Source organism: Gigantopelta aegis, chromosome 13 (genome assembly GCF_016097555.1).
Source record: "Gigantopelta aegis isolate Gae_Host chromosome 13, Gae_host_genome, whole genome shotgun sequence".
Lineage (NCBI taxonomy): Eukaryota > Metazoa > Mollusca > Gastropoda > Neomphalida > Peltospiridae > Gigantopelta > Gigantopelta aegis.
Window position 1 is genome coordinate 2,046,324 of NC_054711.1, and position 18,906 is coordinate 2,065,229.

The following is an 18,906-nucleotide window of genomic DNA, read 5'->3' on the forward strand; positions in this document are numbered from 1 at the left end:
TGTTAAAATTACCAAATGTTTAACATCCAATAGCTGATGATTAATAAATCAGTCTGCTCTAGTGATGCAGTTAAACAAAACAAACAAACAAAAATCTTTGAAACTGTACAACACAACATTGTATATGTGGACAAATTATTTACAACAGCAAACATGTAAGAGTTTTTCCAGTTTGAACTATATAATTACGATAATGTTAAAGGAAGGGACAATTAAGGCATTTGGCCTGGTATTCAACGATATATAATGCACATTATTGCTTAATATCAACAAATATAATCGTATAGTTAAAGGAAGGGACAATTAAGGCATTTGGCCAGGTATTCAACGATATATAATGCACATTATTACTTAATATCAACAAATATAATCGTATAGTTAAAGGAAGGGACAATAAAGGCATTTGGCCTGGTATTCAACGATATATAATGCACATTATTGCTTAATATCAACAAATATAATCGTATAGTTAATTAATAAAATGGTTAAATGTGACGGCTATTATATATAATGGGCGCAGCCATTTTGTACCATCTCGGTGAGTACGCCCTCTGGCGAGCTGGTGGTTACGTAATACTTAACGCGTAACATCAGGAATAAGCCTTAGAACTAGAGAAACACAATTTACCTGGTTTTTGCGGGATGATAAATAGTCATACATTGCAATGTTCTGTAATAATACACATCCCAGTAAGCCAGCAATAAGTATATCCAGCACTATATATATTATTTTTCAATACAAAATAAAATACCATTGTCAAAGTAAAGTCAAAATAATTAACAATGATTTGTCCATGCAGTAACCTACGTACTGAAATGATACACGGAGTGTTTTCTTAGTTAATTGGTCTATGCTATTAGTTGCTTCTACCTGTGATTCCTGATTGGCAGGTGTGTATTTGATTGGTAACCAGACGAGCCAATTAATTGATGCTGTCTAGACACAAAAATACATACCGGTATTGTGGAATATTACCTGTCGCCCCTAAAATAGTAATGAACATGGTTTATTACTGTAAATAGTTCTGTAAAACTATTGATTAAGCAGACTTTTCCATCTAAAACCACAGAACTGACCAATTACGTAGTCCCAAACAAAAGAAAATTATCACTTGGGTCGTCGTTTTTGCTCCAACGTAGCATATCAATAGGTCTAATAGTGTACATTTTTCCTTTGGATTGTTTAACAGAGAAAAATACTATAACCCCATTTTGTTCCGTTAATGGAACTTGAAATATATTTAATTAAATAGTTTATTATATTATTATGTCATTTATGCTGTTTAACAAGTCAGGTTGATCAAAGAGAAGCACCTTGTCGAAAATTACTGCTTTTGTTTACATTGTACATACAGGAGATGGTCAGGAGAAGACATCACTTCGCCCTAAGCTATCCCACTGGACGTCACAAAAACTAAACAAAATGGCTGCCCTCAGTTAGCAGGAATAATCATGGTTTTTTTATTAACTCTAAAATTACTCGTTTTTCATTTGCTAAAGTGTCAGTATGTGTTGGTGGTCCGGGTATGCATCTTTCCAACATATAAGGCTCTTGTTTGAGTTGACCCTACCTTTAAGTTTTCTAAGCCAAGGTCAAAAACTCTTCACCGACTGAGCCTGAAAGTTTTTTTTTCTTTGCACACTTCGAACACATTGTTTTTGTCTTGTCATCAAATAAACATTCCTTTCCTCTACTTGTGTTATCTGTCTCCTCTGTAGAACTGCAGCGACAGAGAGAACTGGAGGAAGAGGAACGACGGAAGGAGGAAGAACTGAGAATGTCTCTGATGGCTGAACAGGAGAGGCTGGAGTACGAGAGAATGAAAAAAGAAGAGGAGGAACAGAGACGAATAAAAGAGGAGGAAGACAGGTATGATGTCCGAGGCCAGCACCTGTGCCCAGGACAGGCGTGCGCTACAGCAGCTTGCTCTGAATGTGCACGTAAATCCCTCTGACCTGACCTGTATGATATCCTGTCCTATGTTGTGACGAGCTAGCATTCAATCAACTAAGTCTAAACAACCAAAACTAGCTCTAGTTCAATTTCCGCAAACGGCTTAAAATTACGCGTCCATACTTTCAAGAAATTACGCAACAGTTTCTATTTGGCTCTGGTGTGGGACGTAGTTGAGTGGTACAGTGCTCGCTTGATGTCATATCAAAGGCCGTGGTATGTACTTCCCTGTCTCTGGAATAGTGCATGTAAAAGATTCCTTGTTGCTAATCGAGAAGAGACCGACCTCGGTGGCGTCGTGGTAGGCCATCGGTCTACAGGCTGGTAGGTACTGGGTTCGGATGCCACTCGAGGCATAGGATTTTTAATTCAGATACCGACTCCAAACCCTGAGTGAGTGCTCCGCAAGGCTCAATGGGTAGGTGTAAACCACTTGCACCGACCAGTGATCCATAACTGGTTCAACAAAGGCCATGGTTTGTGCTATCCTGCCTGTGGGAAGCGCAAATAAAAGATCCCTTGCTGCTAATCGGAAGAGTAGCCCATATAGTGGTGACAGCGGGTTTCCTCTCAAAATCTGTGTGGTCCGTAACCATATATCTGACGCCATATAACCGTAAATAAAAATGTGTTGAGTGCGTCGTTAAATAAAACATTTCTTTCTTTCTAATCAAAAACAGTAGCCCTTGAAGTGACGACAGTGGGTTTCCTCTCTCATTATCTGTGTGGTCCTTAACCGTATGTCTAACGCCATATAACCATAAATAAAATGTGTTGAGTGCGTCATTAAATAAAATGTGTTGAGTGCGTCATTAAATAAAATGTGTTGAGTGCGTCATTAAATAAAATGTGTTGAGTGCGTCATTAAATAAAATGTGTTGAGTGCGTCATTAAATAAAATGTGTTGAGTGCGTCATTAAATAAAATATTTCTTTCTTTCTGTTTTTTTTCTATTTGGCTATAATCCTATGAGACATTTGCAAATTCAATAGCTCCAAATCCACCCCCCTCGCCCCCCTCGCCCGCCTCGACCCTGGTCAGCCTGCCTGTACTCTCTTGCACTTGCCAGGACGGGCGGTCCCCTCGTAAATTAGTGAATGTATTCATCATACAGATCTAAACACAAAACAGTCAGATAACATTGACAATAAATAATGAATTTTGGTGTCAGATTGGTACCGGTAGACTGATATGCATCTTCAGTAAAACTCTTCAAAACCGGACCTTCTGCAAGCTGGAATTCACTGAAAACCAGATCTATTTTTCAGTCCCTTTTAAAATATTAGTACAAAAGAGAACCTCTCTAAACTGGACACCCTTAAAACCAAACCTTTTACTTGGTCGTGTGGTTATCATTTTTAGACAGGTTCCATTGTAAAATGGGGAGGCGAGACGTAGCCCAGTGGTAAAGCACTCGCTTGATGCGTGGTCAGTTTGGGATCTAGCCAGTACACCACAACTGGTACAACAAAGGCTGTGGTATGTGCTATCCTGTATATGGGGTAGTACATATAAAAGATCCCTTGCTGCTAATCGAAAAGAGTAGAAATGGCAACAGCGGGTTTCCTCCTTCAATATCTGTGTGAACCATATGTCAGACGCCATATAACCGTCAATAAAATATGTTGCTTGTGGCGTTAAATAAACCATTTCCTTCCTTCCTTCCAGTGTAAAAGATAATTTGTCATGGATATTGCTGCCACCTGTTAGACTTGCTTTCACATCTAACAGAATTCATTATGCTAGTTAATGCCAAGTTTCCACTTTACTGTTTTGTATCTCAAAAAATTAATTCTGAAAGATATTTCTATTTTAAGTCCTGCAACAGTGAAACTTGGTTCATAGAATGAATGAATGAATGTTTAATGACTTCAATTTTGTGCTGTATTGGCCATTCTCAAAGAGAATGTTACACCCCTGCACCACGGTGAGGTTACAGCACATGCAGGGGCTGGTTCATAGTTACATCTATGAAATTCCATCTCATTACATTTTTAAAAATATCTGAAATATATCAATTAAAATTTCAGTAAAATATTTTGTATTTAATTTTTTTTTTTAATTTTATAAACATTCGACTTTAATATTCAGCGACATGGAATAGGTTTGTGGTAGGTAAGACATTTAATTTCACAGAATTCTTCATCCAGTTACCTTTGTTTGACACCCAGTAGTTGATATATAATTCATTCATTCATTCATTCATTCATTCATATATAAACACTCATTCAATGTCAATTCTTACAGGAAACGTCGTGAGGAAGAGGCCCAAAGAGCTTTAGAAGAGGCGAGACGATTGGCTGAGGACATGGCTCGTCGCCAAGCCGAGCTGGAGCAGAGGTTGAAATTTAACCGTGATCTCCAGCTTGAGGCCGGTGGTCTGGAACATACCCAAGATATTACGAGGATGTTTGTCTTCTCCTACTTTGAACTCTTACAGTGGCTCGGGTTGGATATACCAGAGTTTGAACTTCAAAAGTTAAACAACTTGTAGCATATTCAAAAATGGCAGATGTATAAAATTCAGATTTAACCAAATTCTTTGAGGAATGTTACTGTAACTGGGACTGGATCATTTAAAATGATAACAGTGGATTGGATTGGATGTACCAGAATTTGAATTTTAAAAAAGGAAGCTATTTTTAGCAGATTCATCCAATTTGGAATTTTTTTATTCTTGTTAGATACTACAGTCACTATAACGGTGATTGGGATTGGAGGATTTGAAATGTTACAGACGCTAGGATTGGATTGTACCAGAATTTGAACTTCAGCATTATGTAGCAGATTATAAAATTCAGAATCGCTATGTTCTTGTTGCATTCCGACTTGAACTTTAGAATATATCTGATGTGATATATCAGAATTTAAATTTAAATTTAAAAAAAAATATTTGTAGTTCAAAATGGTGTATGTATAAAATTCAGGATTTTTGTTTCTTTATGAATACTGCTGTGATAAACTCTAAGACTTGCATTATTTGAACTTAAATCGGCTTAGATTTGATATTACAGACTTTGAATTACATGTAGGATTTTTACAAAATTTGAAGTTGAAATGCTGGGGGGAAAAGTAGATAGTAATGTTCAATGGATTATTACTATTAAATCCTAAACAATTTTTGTCTGACAGATTTCTATAAATTGTCACAAAGATTTGAATATACATGTAGTTTGGACTTCCAGACCGAAGATATTATCAAGGTATATTTTGAATTTTATGGGAAACACTTGTTTAGTTCAGTGCCACGTGATTATTGAAACTCATCGGAAACTTCGACTTTGAATTATTTTAACATGATCATATACCACTATGGTTTTGAGCATGTCTGTCCCGGGACCCACCCCTGGATAGCCAGGGGCATGACAATGGAAACTGTTAACATGTAATCATAATATAGATGGATTATATTACATGTTAATAAATAAGTGACAGACTTTTAGTTCTATGATTTTGCTGACACATTACCAACACACTACTGGAAACAACATTACCAACACGCTACTGGAAACAACATTACCAACACGCTACTGAAAACAACATTACCAACACGCTACTGGAAACAACATTACCAACACGCTACTGGAAAAAACATTACCAACACGCTACTGGAAACAACATTACAACACGCTACTGGAAACAACATTACCAACACGCTACTGGAAACAACATTACCAACACACTACTGGAAACAACATTACCAACACACTACTGGAAACAATTGTTTGCATGAAATCATGAGGCCTGCATGCTTACCGTGAAGACCCATAATATGTTGTATTATAAAGAACAACATTGAAGTTCCAAACATGGATGAAGATGTGGAACATTTTAAAAAATGAATTTACAATTTAAATTTCTCTCTCTCTCTCTCTCTCTCTCTCTCTCTCTCTCTCTCTCTCTCTCTCTCTCTCTCTCTCTCTCTCTCTCTCTCTCTCTCTCTCTCTCTCTCTATATATATATATATATATATATGGTGTGAATTTAATGCTTTTAGGTGTAGAATTCATCTCAGATGCCTTGTTACTTTCATCTTTCAACAGGATTAGTTTGGAAAGAACCGCCTGAAAGTTGTATAATGACCAAAAATATTTACTATATATATATTTTTTTTTTATTTTATTGAGAAATGTAAAGACTATACATTGACTTACATGTCCACGTGCTTTCGAATCATTTACACCAGCAGTGTTGTGGCCGAAATTGAAAAAACTAATTGCAATGCATTTTTAATTTAAATATAATGGGGCGAATTTACAGAGGCTGTTTTTTTATGTCTTACACACGTGCAGCTGTATACATTTACAGTGCTTAAACACCTGTGTTTATGTCTTACACACGTGCAGCTGTATACATTTGCAGTGCTTAAACACCTGTGTTTATGTCTTACACACGTGCAGCTGCATACATTTGCAATGCTTAAACACCTGTATTTATGTCTTACACACGTGCAGCTGCATACATTTGCAATGTTTAAACACCTGTGTTTATGTCTTACACACGTGCAGCTGCATACATTTGCAATGCTTAAACACCTGTGTTTATGTCTTACACACGTGCAGCTGCATACATTTACAGTGCTTAAACACCTGTGTTTATGTCTTACACACGTGCAGCTGCATACATTTACAATGCTTAAACACCTGTGTTTATGAAAAACAGGCTTTGTAAATTTTGATCTTTACTTTAAAAGTACAGCTGGGTTTTTTTTAAAAACCCACATAAATAAGTGTTCTGTTTTTTGTCATGTTTGTTATTGTTACATAAGGATATGTAAGAAATAAAATATAATTTTGTGTGCCCAGTAGATATCATTTATCCTACGACTTGAACTTGTTCAAAAACAATCCACCACGCTTATGTTTGATAGATAAATTTGGAAACAACTGGTAAGATGAATGGAATCCAAATGGCCGTTCGTGTAGTATTCTCTTGAATTTATTTCATCTTGCAGGAATTAAAATACAATGAAAGTTGTGAAAACCTAAACACCTACAGTACCAAGTAAAACAGTCTGCTTCTCAGTTTAGAGAGGTCATATTCTCTACTTAGATACTGATGGAAAAAAATAAGGGAACATATCAAATTGTAGACCAAATTTAATTCACTACTAGCATAATAATGTCTGTATTTCATACATGGGATTGAATGTATGTAGTGTTGAATGTGCTGCTTATATATTCCCAGTCAACTTCTGACAATATCAATTGATTTTTGATGCAGTCATTATTTCTTGTTGCTATCTGTGTGATCCTTTATTTCTTTCCATTAGTGTATTTACAAAAAGGGACCATGAAAAATCCCTGGTTTTTTAAGGAATTCCAGTTGAGTTTATTTGTAGATCAGGGTCTTAACTAGCCGCAACTGCCACCCTTGCCCCCCCCCCCCCCTCCCCCCCCAATTTTTTTTTTAATAAAAACTTAAAGAATATTCTCTTCTTAACCATTTAAGGAGTTTTATTAGACTATTAACTATTCAGTTGCCCCCCCCCCCACCCCCACCCCCAAACAAAATATCCTAACTACGGCCCTGCATGTACATGATAATTTGTTTTGAATGTTGTAATAAATACACACACACACACACACACACACATACATACACACACACACACACACACATACATACATACATACATACATACACACACACACACACACACACACATACATACATACATACATGTACATAACAGAGATTGAAATTATGCAATTTTGTGAATTGAATATGTGTATGTGCACATCAAACCACAGAATATGGATGTTTTTATTGTATGTATTGATCAGTATTATGGAGTATAGTATAATTTATATTAAATCAGGGCTTGTAGAATTTTTATAAAATCCACTAGCCATGGGATCAGTTATTTTTTAAATTTACTAACCACGATCAAAAATTCACTAGTCCTACTTTAAGTTAATACAATTTTACTAAATAATAGTAATGATCAGATATGTCACCTAAAGAGGGGGATAGAGATTAAAAATTCACCAGCCCTACTTTACTTTAAGTTAATACAATGTTACTAAATAATAGTAATGATCAGATATGTCACCTAAAGAGGGGGATAGAGATTAAAAACACATAATCTAGAAGCCTTGATTAAATAATATTTATGACATAATTTTCAATTAATATTTAGGCAAATGTGCAATTATTAATATTGCTTGCTTTTTCTTACATATTTTGAGAAGTATACTCAAGAAAATTAAGGGCCAATGAATTTTTTTGCTCGTGTTAATATTTTTATTACAAGTATATTAGTAAGTTTTTATCACAGAACAGTCCTCTATGTTAACTTTTCCATCTAGGAACCAGATGGTGCCTACTTCTATTTTTACTACAAGTACATGTATATTAGTAAGTTTTTATCACAGAACAGTCCTCTATGTTAACTTTTCCATCTAGGAACCAGATGGTGCCTACTTCTATTTTTACTACAAGTACATGTATATTAGTAAGTTTTTATCACAGAACAGTCCTCTATGTTAACTTTTCCATCTAGGAACCAGATGGTGCCTACTTCTATTTTTACTACAAGTATATTAGTAAGTTTGTATCACAGAACAGCCCTCTATGTTAACTTTTCCATCTAGGAACCAGATGGCGCCTACTTCTATTTTTTTAATATACATGTAGATAGTAGAAATGTTTTATAGCTTTATAGCTGATAAAAAAATAGTTTTGTCAATGGTAATTTTACAAAACGTTCCTAATTTGTATATCTTTAATGAAAATTTGTTACCATTTTATTGTGTATTTCTGTTTTTGAATTATACATGTCTCATTGTGTATTATGTCATTGTGTATTATTATCGGTAATGGTGAAGATTGCTCAAGTGACTTTACTACAGTGAGGACAAAAACCATGAAGCAAATTCAAACATTAAACGAGGCTGTGATATGCGTTTTTGAAAGTATGTGTATTAGTTTTATGCATCTTGTTTATCAATTTGTAATTTTTAAACATCTTTATTAGGCAAATACATGTACATGTCAATCTGCTTTAATAAATTTCTTGTAATAAATGGCGGGAAATATGAATTGTTCATTATTAGTCTCCTACCGGTACAACCGGAAGGGACTTACATGGGTAGCACTAATCCAAATAACTGGGTCAAAGTTCGAGGTGCACCCAACTTTTGATAGAGAAGTGAACACCACAAGTCCTGTGATTGGTGATAAATGTGAGTGCGTTAGTTGGGGAAAAAAAACAATTTCATCTGGGCAAAAAATGTATGCAATTTTATTTTATCTGGTACCACTGTGTCAAGTAGCCTTGTGCTTGAAACATGTATGGGGTACCTGTAAAAAAAATGTACTCGAATTTTGTGCGGAACTAGGGTAGTCATAGACGCTACCTGTTATCTCTGAAATAAGCAGCTTCACCCCCAATTTTTCCTGATTCACTTTAAGGGTAAGGGGTGGTAGTATTTATATCCGTGGCGTTTATGTCAATTGATATGCTGAAGGTAGGAGTTTTAGCTACATGTTACTATTGTTGTCTATGGGTTTTGATTTGGTGGTATGCAACCTGCATAGGTTTCGTGGGTCTGTCCCACAACAGAGTCTTTATTTTCACAATGCATCAATATTTTGAGCAGAAATTTTGTGTATAGGTTTATCATGTATAGTTATCATAAAAGTTTGACCTTCATGGGGACTTGTCCATTTTTGATAGTTATGGCCAGATCAAGTTTGACTTTCAAATCAAGGACCATAACTCTGTCAAATATGGAATTTATCCATGTTTGACAGAGTTATGGCTCTTGAATGTAAGATTTGTTGGGGCCCAGCAGGGTACATGTATTCCTTTAACTGACCTCGGTGGTGTCGTGGTTAAGCCATCGGACATGAGGCTGGTAGGTACAGGGTTCACAGCACGGTACCGGCCTCAGTGGTGTCGTGGTTAAGCCATCGGACATGAGGCTGGTATGTACAGGGTTCGCAGCCCGGTACCGGCCTCAGTGGTGTAGCCATCGAACATAAGGCTGGTATGTACAAGGTTCGCAGTCTGGTACCAGCCTCGGTGGTGTCGTGGTTAAGCCATCGGACATGAGGCTGGTATGTACAGGGTTCACAGTCTGGTACCAGCCTCGGTGGTGTCGTGGTTAAGCCATCGGACATGAGGCTGGTAGGTACTGGGTTCACAGTCCGGTACCGGCCTCGGTGGTGTCGTGGTTAAGCCATCGGACATGAGGCTGGTAGGTACAGGGTTCACAGCACGGTACCGGCCTCAGTGGTGTCGTGGTTAAGCCATCGGACATGAGGCTGGTATGTACAGGGTTCGCAGCCCGGTACCGGCCTCAGTGGTGTAGCCATCGAACATAAGGCTGGTATGTACAAGGTTCGCAGTCTGGTACCAGCCTCGGTGGTGTCGTGGTTAAGCCATCGGACATGAGGCTGGTATGTACAGGGTTCACAGTCTGGTACCAGCCTCGGTGGTGTCGTGGTTAAGCCATCGGACATGAGGCTGGTAGGTACTGGGTTCACAGTCCGGTACCGGCCTCGGTGGTGTCGTGGTTAAGCCATCGGACATGAGGCTGGTAGGTACTGGGTTCACAGTCCGGTACCGGCCTCGGTGGTGTCGTGGTTAAGCCATCGGACATGAGGCTGGTAGGTACTGGGTTCGCAGTCCGGTACCGGCCTCGGTGGTGTCGTGGTTAAGCCATCGGACATGAGGCTGGTATGTACAGGGTTCGCAGTCCGGTACCGGCCTCGGTGGTGTCGTGGTTAAGCCATCGGACATGAGGCTGGTATGTACAGGGTTCGCAGTCCGGTACCGGCCTCGGTGGTGTCGTGGTTAAGCCATCGGACATGAGGCTGATAGGTACAGAGTTCACAGTCCGGTACCGGCCTCGGTGGTGTCGTGGTTAAGCCATCGGACATGAGGCTGATAGGTACAGGGTTCACAGTCCGGTACCGGCCTCGGTGGTGTCGTGGTTAAGCCATCGGACATGAGGCTGGTAGGTACTGGGTTCACAGTCCGGTACCGGCCTCGGTGGTGTCGTGGTTAAGCCATCGGACATGAGGCTGGTAGGTACTGGGTTCACAGTCCGGTACCGGCCTCGGTGGTGTCGTGGTTAAGCCATCGGACATGAGGCTGGTAGGTACTGGGTTCACAGTCCGGTACCGGCCTCGGTGGTGTCGTGGTTAAGCCATCGGACATGAGGCTGGTAGGTACTGGGTTCACAGTCCGGTACCGGCCTCGGTGGTGTCGTGGTTAAGCCATCGGACATGAGGCTGGTAGGTACTGGGTTCACAGTCCGGTACCGGCCTCGGTGGTGTCGTGGTTAAGCCATCGGACATGAGGCTGGTAGGTACTGGGTTCACAGTCCGGTACCGGCCTCGGTGGTGTCGTGGTTAAGCCATCGGACATGAGGCTGGTAGGTACTGGGTTCACAGTCCGGTACCGGCCTCGGTGGTGTCGTGGTTAAGCCATCGGACATGAGGCTGGTAGGTACTGGGTTCACAGTCCGGTACCGGCCTCGGTGGTGTCGTGGTTAAGCCATCGGACATGAGGCTGGTATGTACAGAGTTCACAGCCCGGTACGGGCCTCGATGGTATCGTGGTTAAGCCATCGGACATGAGGCTGGTATGTACAGAGTTCGCAGCCCAGTACCGGTGGTATCGTGGTTAAGCCATCGTACATGAGGCTGGTATGTAGAGTTTGCAGCCCGGTACCGGCCTCGGTGGTATCGTGGTTAAGCCATCATACATGAGGCTGGTATGTACAGAGTTCGCAGCCCGATACGGGCCTCAGTGGTATCGTGGTTAAGCCATCGGACATGAGGCTGGTATGTACTGGGTTCACAGTCCGGTACCGGCCTCGGTGGTATCGTGTTTAAGCCATCGGACATGAGGCTGGTATGTACAGAGTTTGCAGCCCGGTACCGGCCTCGGTGGTGTCGTGGTTAAGCCATCATACATGAGGCTGGTATGTACAGAGTTCGCAGCCCGGTACGGGCCTCGGTGGTGTCGTGGTTAAGCCATCATACATGAGGCTGGTATATACAGAGTTCGCTGCCCGGTACGGGCCTCAGTTGTGTCGTGGTTAAGCCATCGGACATGAGACTGGTATATACAGGGTTCGCAGCCTGGTACCAGCTCCCACCCAGAGCAAGTTTTAACGATTCAATGGGTAGGTGTAAGACCACTACACCGTCACTAAAAACTCACTGTCCTGGACAGACAGCCCAGATAGCCGAGGTGTGTGCCCAGGAAAGCACGCTTGAACATTAAATGGATATAAGCACGAAAATAAGTTGAAATGAAAATATTACTTTAGCATTACTCTCAAAATGCTTATTTTGTCAATGTTTATAGTTGGCAATACTGAAATGTAATGTTTAAAAAAAAGTAAAAAAAATAATAATAAAAAAACCATTTAGATCCATTGTATTTATTTATATTCTATAATTAAGCAACATTCAATGTACACATATTAACAACACAGTGTGGTATATATAGCCGAGACAAAGATAAACTCTACATTACAAGAACATGTATGTATATAACAAAAAGGCAGCTACAATTGAAAAATGCCCAATAGTTAAACAGTGTGTTAGTATTGACATAATTCCCTATCACAATACGAGAAACAAGGTCACTGATTGGTCCTTAACAATGATATAATGTACTATATTTACCCTACTGGATAGTAAAAATAACTAAATATGCACCATAACAATTTTTAGTTTTCACTTTTCATGATTAATTGTGCCTACTAACCATATCAGTATTATATATGGAGTCATCCAACATTTAAGTAACACAAAATCTGTTTTGTTGTTTGCTTTTTGGGGGTGTTTTATTTATTTTTTTGTACCAAATCTTTTGTTACAAAATGTTTTTATACCCAATTTTTCTATACAAAATTCTGCAATTTAAGTGCACCCCACTATAACATGATATCCTTGCACCAAGTGTCAAATAATTGTTAAACAGCTTCTACCTTACTCTTAGCTTACTATTTTCTTGCCAAAACAAATTTGGTTATTGAGAAAAATATCCATCAAAACTTAAAGTGTCCGCTTATAATAAATTAGCGAAAAGTTAACTGAACCACTGGGAAACTGGGAAACTCTTTTTACGTGCCCCTATCCACAAGGGTTCAGGCACGCCCACCCCGGATTCAGCCTCTGACTACGCCAGTGACCGACTCCGGGGCGGGAGGGGCTGAACCACTTGTAGTGTTACATGCAATGAGCCTTTATATATTTATTTTCTACTTTGGTCCAAAATTACAGGGCCGCACCTGGAAAGGGCCACCCCAATGTGCCCTTTTAATTTTAAAAGTTCCCTATACATGTGGCTGGGGAGGATCTGGTATCAGTATGGCTTTACTCTTTTGCTGCGGTACTGCCCCTTCCCCCACCCACCCTCCCACCAATGTTTTATAACAGGTATGGTCCTGAATTAGTAAATTTAACATCTTTCAGCCACACACTTTTAAACAAAATGCACCAAACTACTAGCACACTTATAGTAAGAGTAATTTACTGTCCAGCCTAAAACTATCAATAACTGTATACTGTTTGAAATAAATAAGGGAACACAAGACATGTTAGATCAAAGTGAATTCAAGCCTAAAACTATCAATAACTGTATATTGTTTGAAATAAATAAGGGAACACAAGACATGTTAGATCAAAGTGAATTCAAGCCTAAAACTCAATAACTGTATACTGTTTGAAATAAATAAGGGAACACAAGACATGTTAGATCAAAGTGAATTCAGTACTAAACAAACAACGTCATGTAGTTGGGCTTGAATGTCGGTAACACTATGGGTGTAAATTTGCCTTTATTACTTACATGTATATTAGGTTCACCATTGCCATATCAGCCAAATGCTAATTTTTTTAGACAAAGTGGCTACAACATTTAGTCTTTTACAAATAAAATATATCTAAAATTAATTTTAATAATTTTCAAGGAAATACCAGTACTTTATACAGTAAAGTACTTTTAGAACGAACACGCTAACAACAAACTACCGGTTGGAACGAACTAATTGTAAAGTCCCGTTTTTCAACCCTATATAGTATTAATAATGTTTAAGGTATAGAATGAACTATGTATAGCGAATTAACTGTTAAAACAAACCAATCTGTTTGTTAAAATTGTGAATATCAGTGTAAATTAGTGTACATACAGCGAACCCATCATATTTTGTTTTAATCTGTATGTTGTCATTCAGTAACATTAATGGCAATGCATCCAAAACAACTGCGCTGATTTTGGAGATAATAAATGAAATAAAAAATGTTTAAATTTGAAAAATCCAAAAAGTCCGACTTCCTGAATGAAAAGGGCTAGCTTCGTCAAATGTGTATAACAAACTACTGCTATAATGAACCGATGTGTCTGGTCCCTTGCAGTTCATTATACGAGTACTTTACTGTATATCTGACGACTAGCTGAACCAAGATATGTTCCAGTGAGCCGTGTGTGTTCCTTTACGCCAGTAACACGGTTAGCTTGCTGACACTATCAATGTGGGTTTGGGTTCCAGTCAGTATTGGCTTTTACTACTTATGTGTGTTCCTTTACGCCAGTAACACGGTTAATTTGCTGACACTATCAATGTGGGTTTGGGTTCCAGTCAGTATTGGCTTTTACTACTTATGTGTGTTCCTTTACGCCAGTAACACAGTTAGCTTGCTCACACTATCAATGTGGGTTTGGGTTCCAGTCAGTATTGGCTTTTAATACTTATATGTGTTCCTTTATTTTCTTCAATCAGTATATGACATAATACATACATGTATGTGTATGAGTATTACCAGTTACATTAACACTGTACAGTAATGAATGCTGAAGCACATTGAAAATACAATACATTTAGTAGGGACACTTGCATATACCAAAAGTATAACAGTTACAGTTGCCTCAAACTGCAATTATGGTTTTAATCCAAATACTACAAATAAAATTCTTAAAACACAAATATTCAAGACATACTGTTTTTAGCAAAAATAATACATGATTTATACAAACGAAAATATTTACCAAGTATTGCAACTTCTTTTTATACATTAACATTTCTCTGCCATTATAATACAGAATTTTTACACCTGATAACATATGAAAACATTGTTAAAATTCATTTGGCTTTTGTCAGTTCTGCTTATGCATTTTATTGTATCCAAATGAAAAAGTCCATCACTTGCCCAATAGATAAAGGTCAACCACCATTTTTTATTGATCTTTTTTTCTGCAGTATTTCCAATGTTTTGAAAGGGCCTGGCCCCCATTTAATAAAAAATAATAAATAAATAATGTGTATTATTTTCAACATCCTAACTAATTTATATAATAATTGGTTTTGTATTTAATGTGCCGTATTTTCTAATGTCTTGAAAATATATTGAAAGAAAGAAGAAGTTTACATGTACTCCCTCCTTTATTTTGACAAATATTTGTATGAAACGTTTCATTTATAATTGACTTTCACACACTTTATTTCACAATACAGTAGCAGACAGCAGTGCACATTTGAAATATTACAGAAACAAAATGGCTGAAAAATACTTGAAGAAATCCAAACATAAACCAAAACATCTGAACAAAATATCCACTTAATATGAATAGCAATGTATCAAAATGGAATGCTTCAATTACACCGGAATCGTTTCAAGTTATTTATCTTAATGGTTACTTGATATTACAAATCTAGTAGGGGAACCATTAAGGGGAAGAGAGAGAGAGAGAGAGAGAGAAGTTTTACGTAAATTCACAAATCAATAACTGTTCATTCCATCATGAGTATGGTATTGGTACAAAATGGTGTTATTTTGTTAGTAAAACATTAGATTCACACTGCTATCAAGCATTTTTAGAACCCACAGATGAAAAATTCAACAATAACAACATTTGCCCCAATTTTGGTACCAATATTTGAATTTCTTAGTCCTAGCTCAAACACTAGTATCTATTCACCCTTGCACAAATTTAAAGTAATAATTGTAACAAGGGTTTTTGAACGATTATGTAATGCTCTAGGAAGGGAGAGGAAACAATTATTGGAAAAGGGAGAGGGTGTTTGTGAAGAGATACAAACATTTCAAAATGTCTTCGTCCAGAGTTAAACTGTGCACTGTCCAGAGTTAAACAATTATCGGAAAAGGGAGAGGGTGTTTGTGAAGAGATACAAACATTTCTAAATGTCTTCGTCCAGAGTTAAACTGTGCACTGCAAACCGTTGCTTGTTACAAACACTCCATGCAATGTTCTTTCTAATACATCATGCATTAATTTTACTCCACTAATTTATTTACTACCTGCATGTAATACATTAAATATATACAATGTAGCACAAACATAAACTTCAAAACCTTATAAAAACTAAAATACTTTTCAATTTAGACAAAAAGTTAAAATATAAGAAATACTTTCACCAAAGAAAAATCAACAATAATTATTATATTGAAAATAGCACAAAAAGAAAACAATATGCTTCGAATTGCTTGCTGCCTTGCAGAAAATAGTTTACAGTGAACAAAGTTTTTAATTTAATATTAAAGAATAAATAAAACTACTGGTATCTAACACCCAGTAATAAAAAAAAAAACTACATTATTATACAAACACTTACCTCACATTATTATCTATAATTATGGTTTAACATAACCGAGTTAATAATAATCATACGAAGCATACGTGTAATAACATAATTTTGGGAAGCGACGTCATAACATGACGTTGCTTCTCCAGTCCTAGCTCAGACTTTGCATTTAAAATATGACGTCATTTCGTCGTCACCTAGTTGTGGCTAAAACATTTTGAGTCGGGTCTTTGTTATTCATAAAGAAAACAACAATAATAATATGGATAATAAAGAAATTATTATACTTGCATGTGAGTCGTACTGATTTTACGAAACTCATGTCAGGATTCATGTATTACCCTCGCTCTCACTCGGATGATACAATAATCCTGACACTTGTTTCGTAAAATCAGTACGACACACAAGATTGTATAATAATCTCTATTTATCAGACATACTGACCCATTGTAAATTAACATTTTCAAAAGCATATAACAGAGACGAAAGTGGATTACTAAAACAAAAATCAAAATTGTTAATATTGGTACTCGAGAACTGAGATTAGATCCAAGGTTAGAGTTGCACAGTAGTCTAATACACAAAGTTGTATCAGCTCAGGGGTCTAGCTTCCATATACGCAGGTACGCAGCTGCGTACTACCTGAGATTAGATCCAAGGTTAGAGTTGCACAGTAGTCTAATACACAAAGTTGTCTCAGCTCAGGGGCCTAGCTTCCATATACGCAGGTACGCAGCTGCGTACCACCTGAGATTACAAATATTTTTTTTAAATTAAAATATATGATGTAAACGCATAGCCAATAGCGTTTTATTCCATCTCCGATAAAGTCTGCGTACCACCTGAAAATCCCAAGCTAGGCCCCTGCAGCTGAAACCATATTGTAAGTTTTGGATGGAGTATAATTGTTTCCTAACACTGAATGCACATGGCAGTAAAAAAAAAACCTGTTTATTAATAAACAAAAACAAGCTTAACAAAACGTGTTTAGCAATCAAGTAAAGCTGGACTTAAAAAACATGTTAAGCTAAACAGTTGCAAAACAATTTTTGAATTATAAATAAAATCTTAAAAAAACATTATTTTGTTTTGGGAAAACATATTTGTACTGCTGAGTATATTTGGCTTTAAGAATTATGCACTCGGGGTAAAAACGTTTCTTAGTTTATAAAACAACAAGTTAAACCTTCTATATGTTAAATAGAGGACACCCATTTACACAGCATGTCCCTAACATTACACCCTGTATACATCACATTTGCTGGATGCATATACATCTTATATATGGTATATATCAGAAACATAATTCTGGGTATTTAACAAAAATACCACAGAGAATGTTTGCATATAAGCATTATGCAAATAAACTATACTGAAGAAAAGAAATAAGAGATAACACCAACGCTAACAGGAAAGTGTGATGCAACCCTCATCCATAGTGTTAGGTAGGCAACCATGTTACTGGCACTCAAAGCTAGCTACACCAACACCAACAGGAAAGCGTGATGTAACCCTCATCCATAGTGTTAGGTAGTTAACCGTGTTATTGGCACTCAAACATTTCGCCAAATCATTTCTTTAAATTTCAACAGTTGAAAAAAAATCTAGGTATTTTGTAATAAAATAACAATTATCTGATGAAATTTATCCGCCAAATGAAAATAAAATTTTCCAATTATTTTTAAAATTTGCAATTTGCAAACACGACAAGTGTTCCATGTGTTCCCATAATTCTTTCCCTCAGTATATAATATGCAATGAATAACACACTCAGTGCAGTCACAACAAAGATTCTTAGACATCGTATACATAAATTACATTCAATAAGACACAAATTTCATACAAACACAAATAAAACATCAAGGTTTTCTAATTACACACTTTCTGCCAATATACAATTTACTGGATTCTGATTGGATGGCATCTGAAAGAAACATTGTTACCCTTCAATAAAATGTAGATAATGATGTCATTACACAAGTTGGATAACAGATAGAACAATGGACAAACAAAATGTTTTATGCATATTTTGAGCCATTTTATTAGTCTTGTTTGTTAAGAATGTTGTGGGTTTTGGACGGGAGTGGTTTTAAAATATATAAATATTTCAGTAATTTATTATTGTGTATTTCACAAATTTAGTATAATTTATCAATGTATAACAGTCACAAATTTAGTATAATACTGTTTTGCTACATGTATGCTACACAATTTTATACAATTTGTGACCAGTATAGATGAGACATTTTTCAAAACGTTTGTGGGTTTTTTTAATATAAAAGTTATATTGGGCTAAGTAATGAGAAGAAAAATCCTCACCTTAATGCAGACATCTACTGACAACTAACCAGACATCAGTGAGAAAACAGATCATTGACAAAC

At 37.2% G+C, this 18,906-nt stretch overlaps 1 protein-coding gene and 1 long non-coding RNA gene across 3 annotated transcripts in view; one reads left to right on the forward strand and one right to left on the reverse strand.

Moving 5' to 3' along the window:
- Positions 1–6,345, forward strand: part of LOC121387809 (inner centromere protein A-like) — a 99,803-nt gene extending 93,458 nt beyond the window's left edge. For both annotated transcript variants that reach the window (XM_041519021.1, XM_041519022.1), the window contains 2 exons: positions 1,720–1,870; positions 4,202–6,345. In XM_041519021.1, the coding sequence (XP_041374955.1) occupies positions 1,720–1,870; positions 4,202–4,448 (398 nt within the window). In that variant the 3' untranslated portion in view covers positions 4,449–6,345. The remainder of the gene's footprint in view (positions 1–1,719; positions 1,871–4,201) is intronic.
- A 5,996-nt stretch (positions 6,346–12,341) lies between these two features.
- Positions 12,342–16,707, reverse strand: LOC121387356. Its single transcript, XR_005959800.1, has 2 exons — positions 13,704–16,707; positions 12,342–13,627 (listed from the first exon to the last, which is right to left on the reverse strand). It is a non-coding gene; the product is annotated as an uncharacterized LOC121387356 (long non-coding RNA).
- Between the last annotated feature and the right edge of the window lie 2,199 nt (positions 16,708–18,906).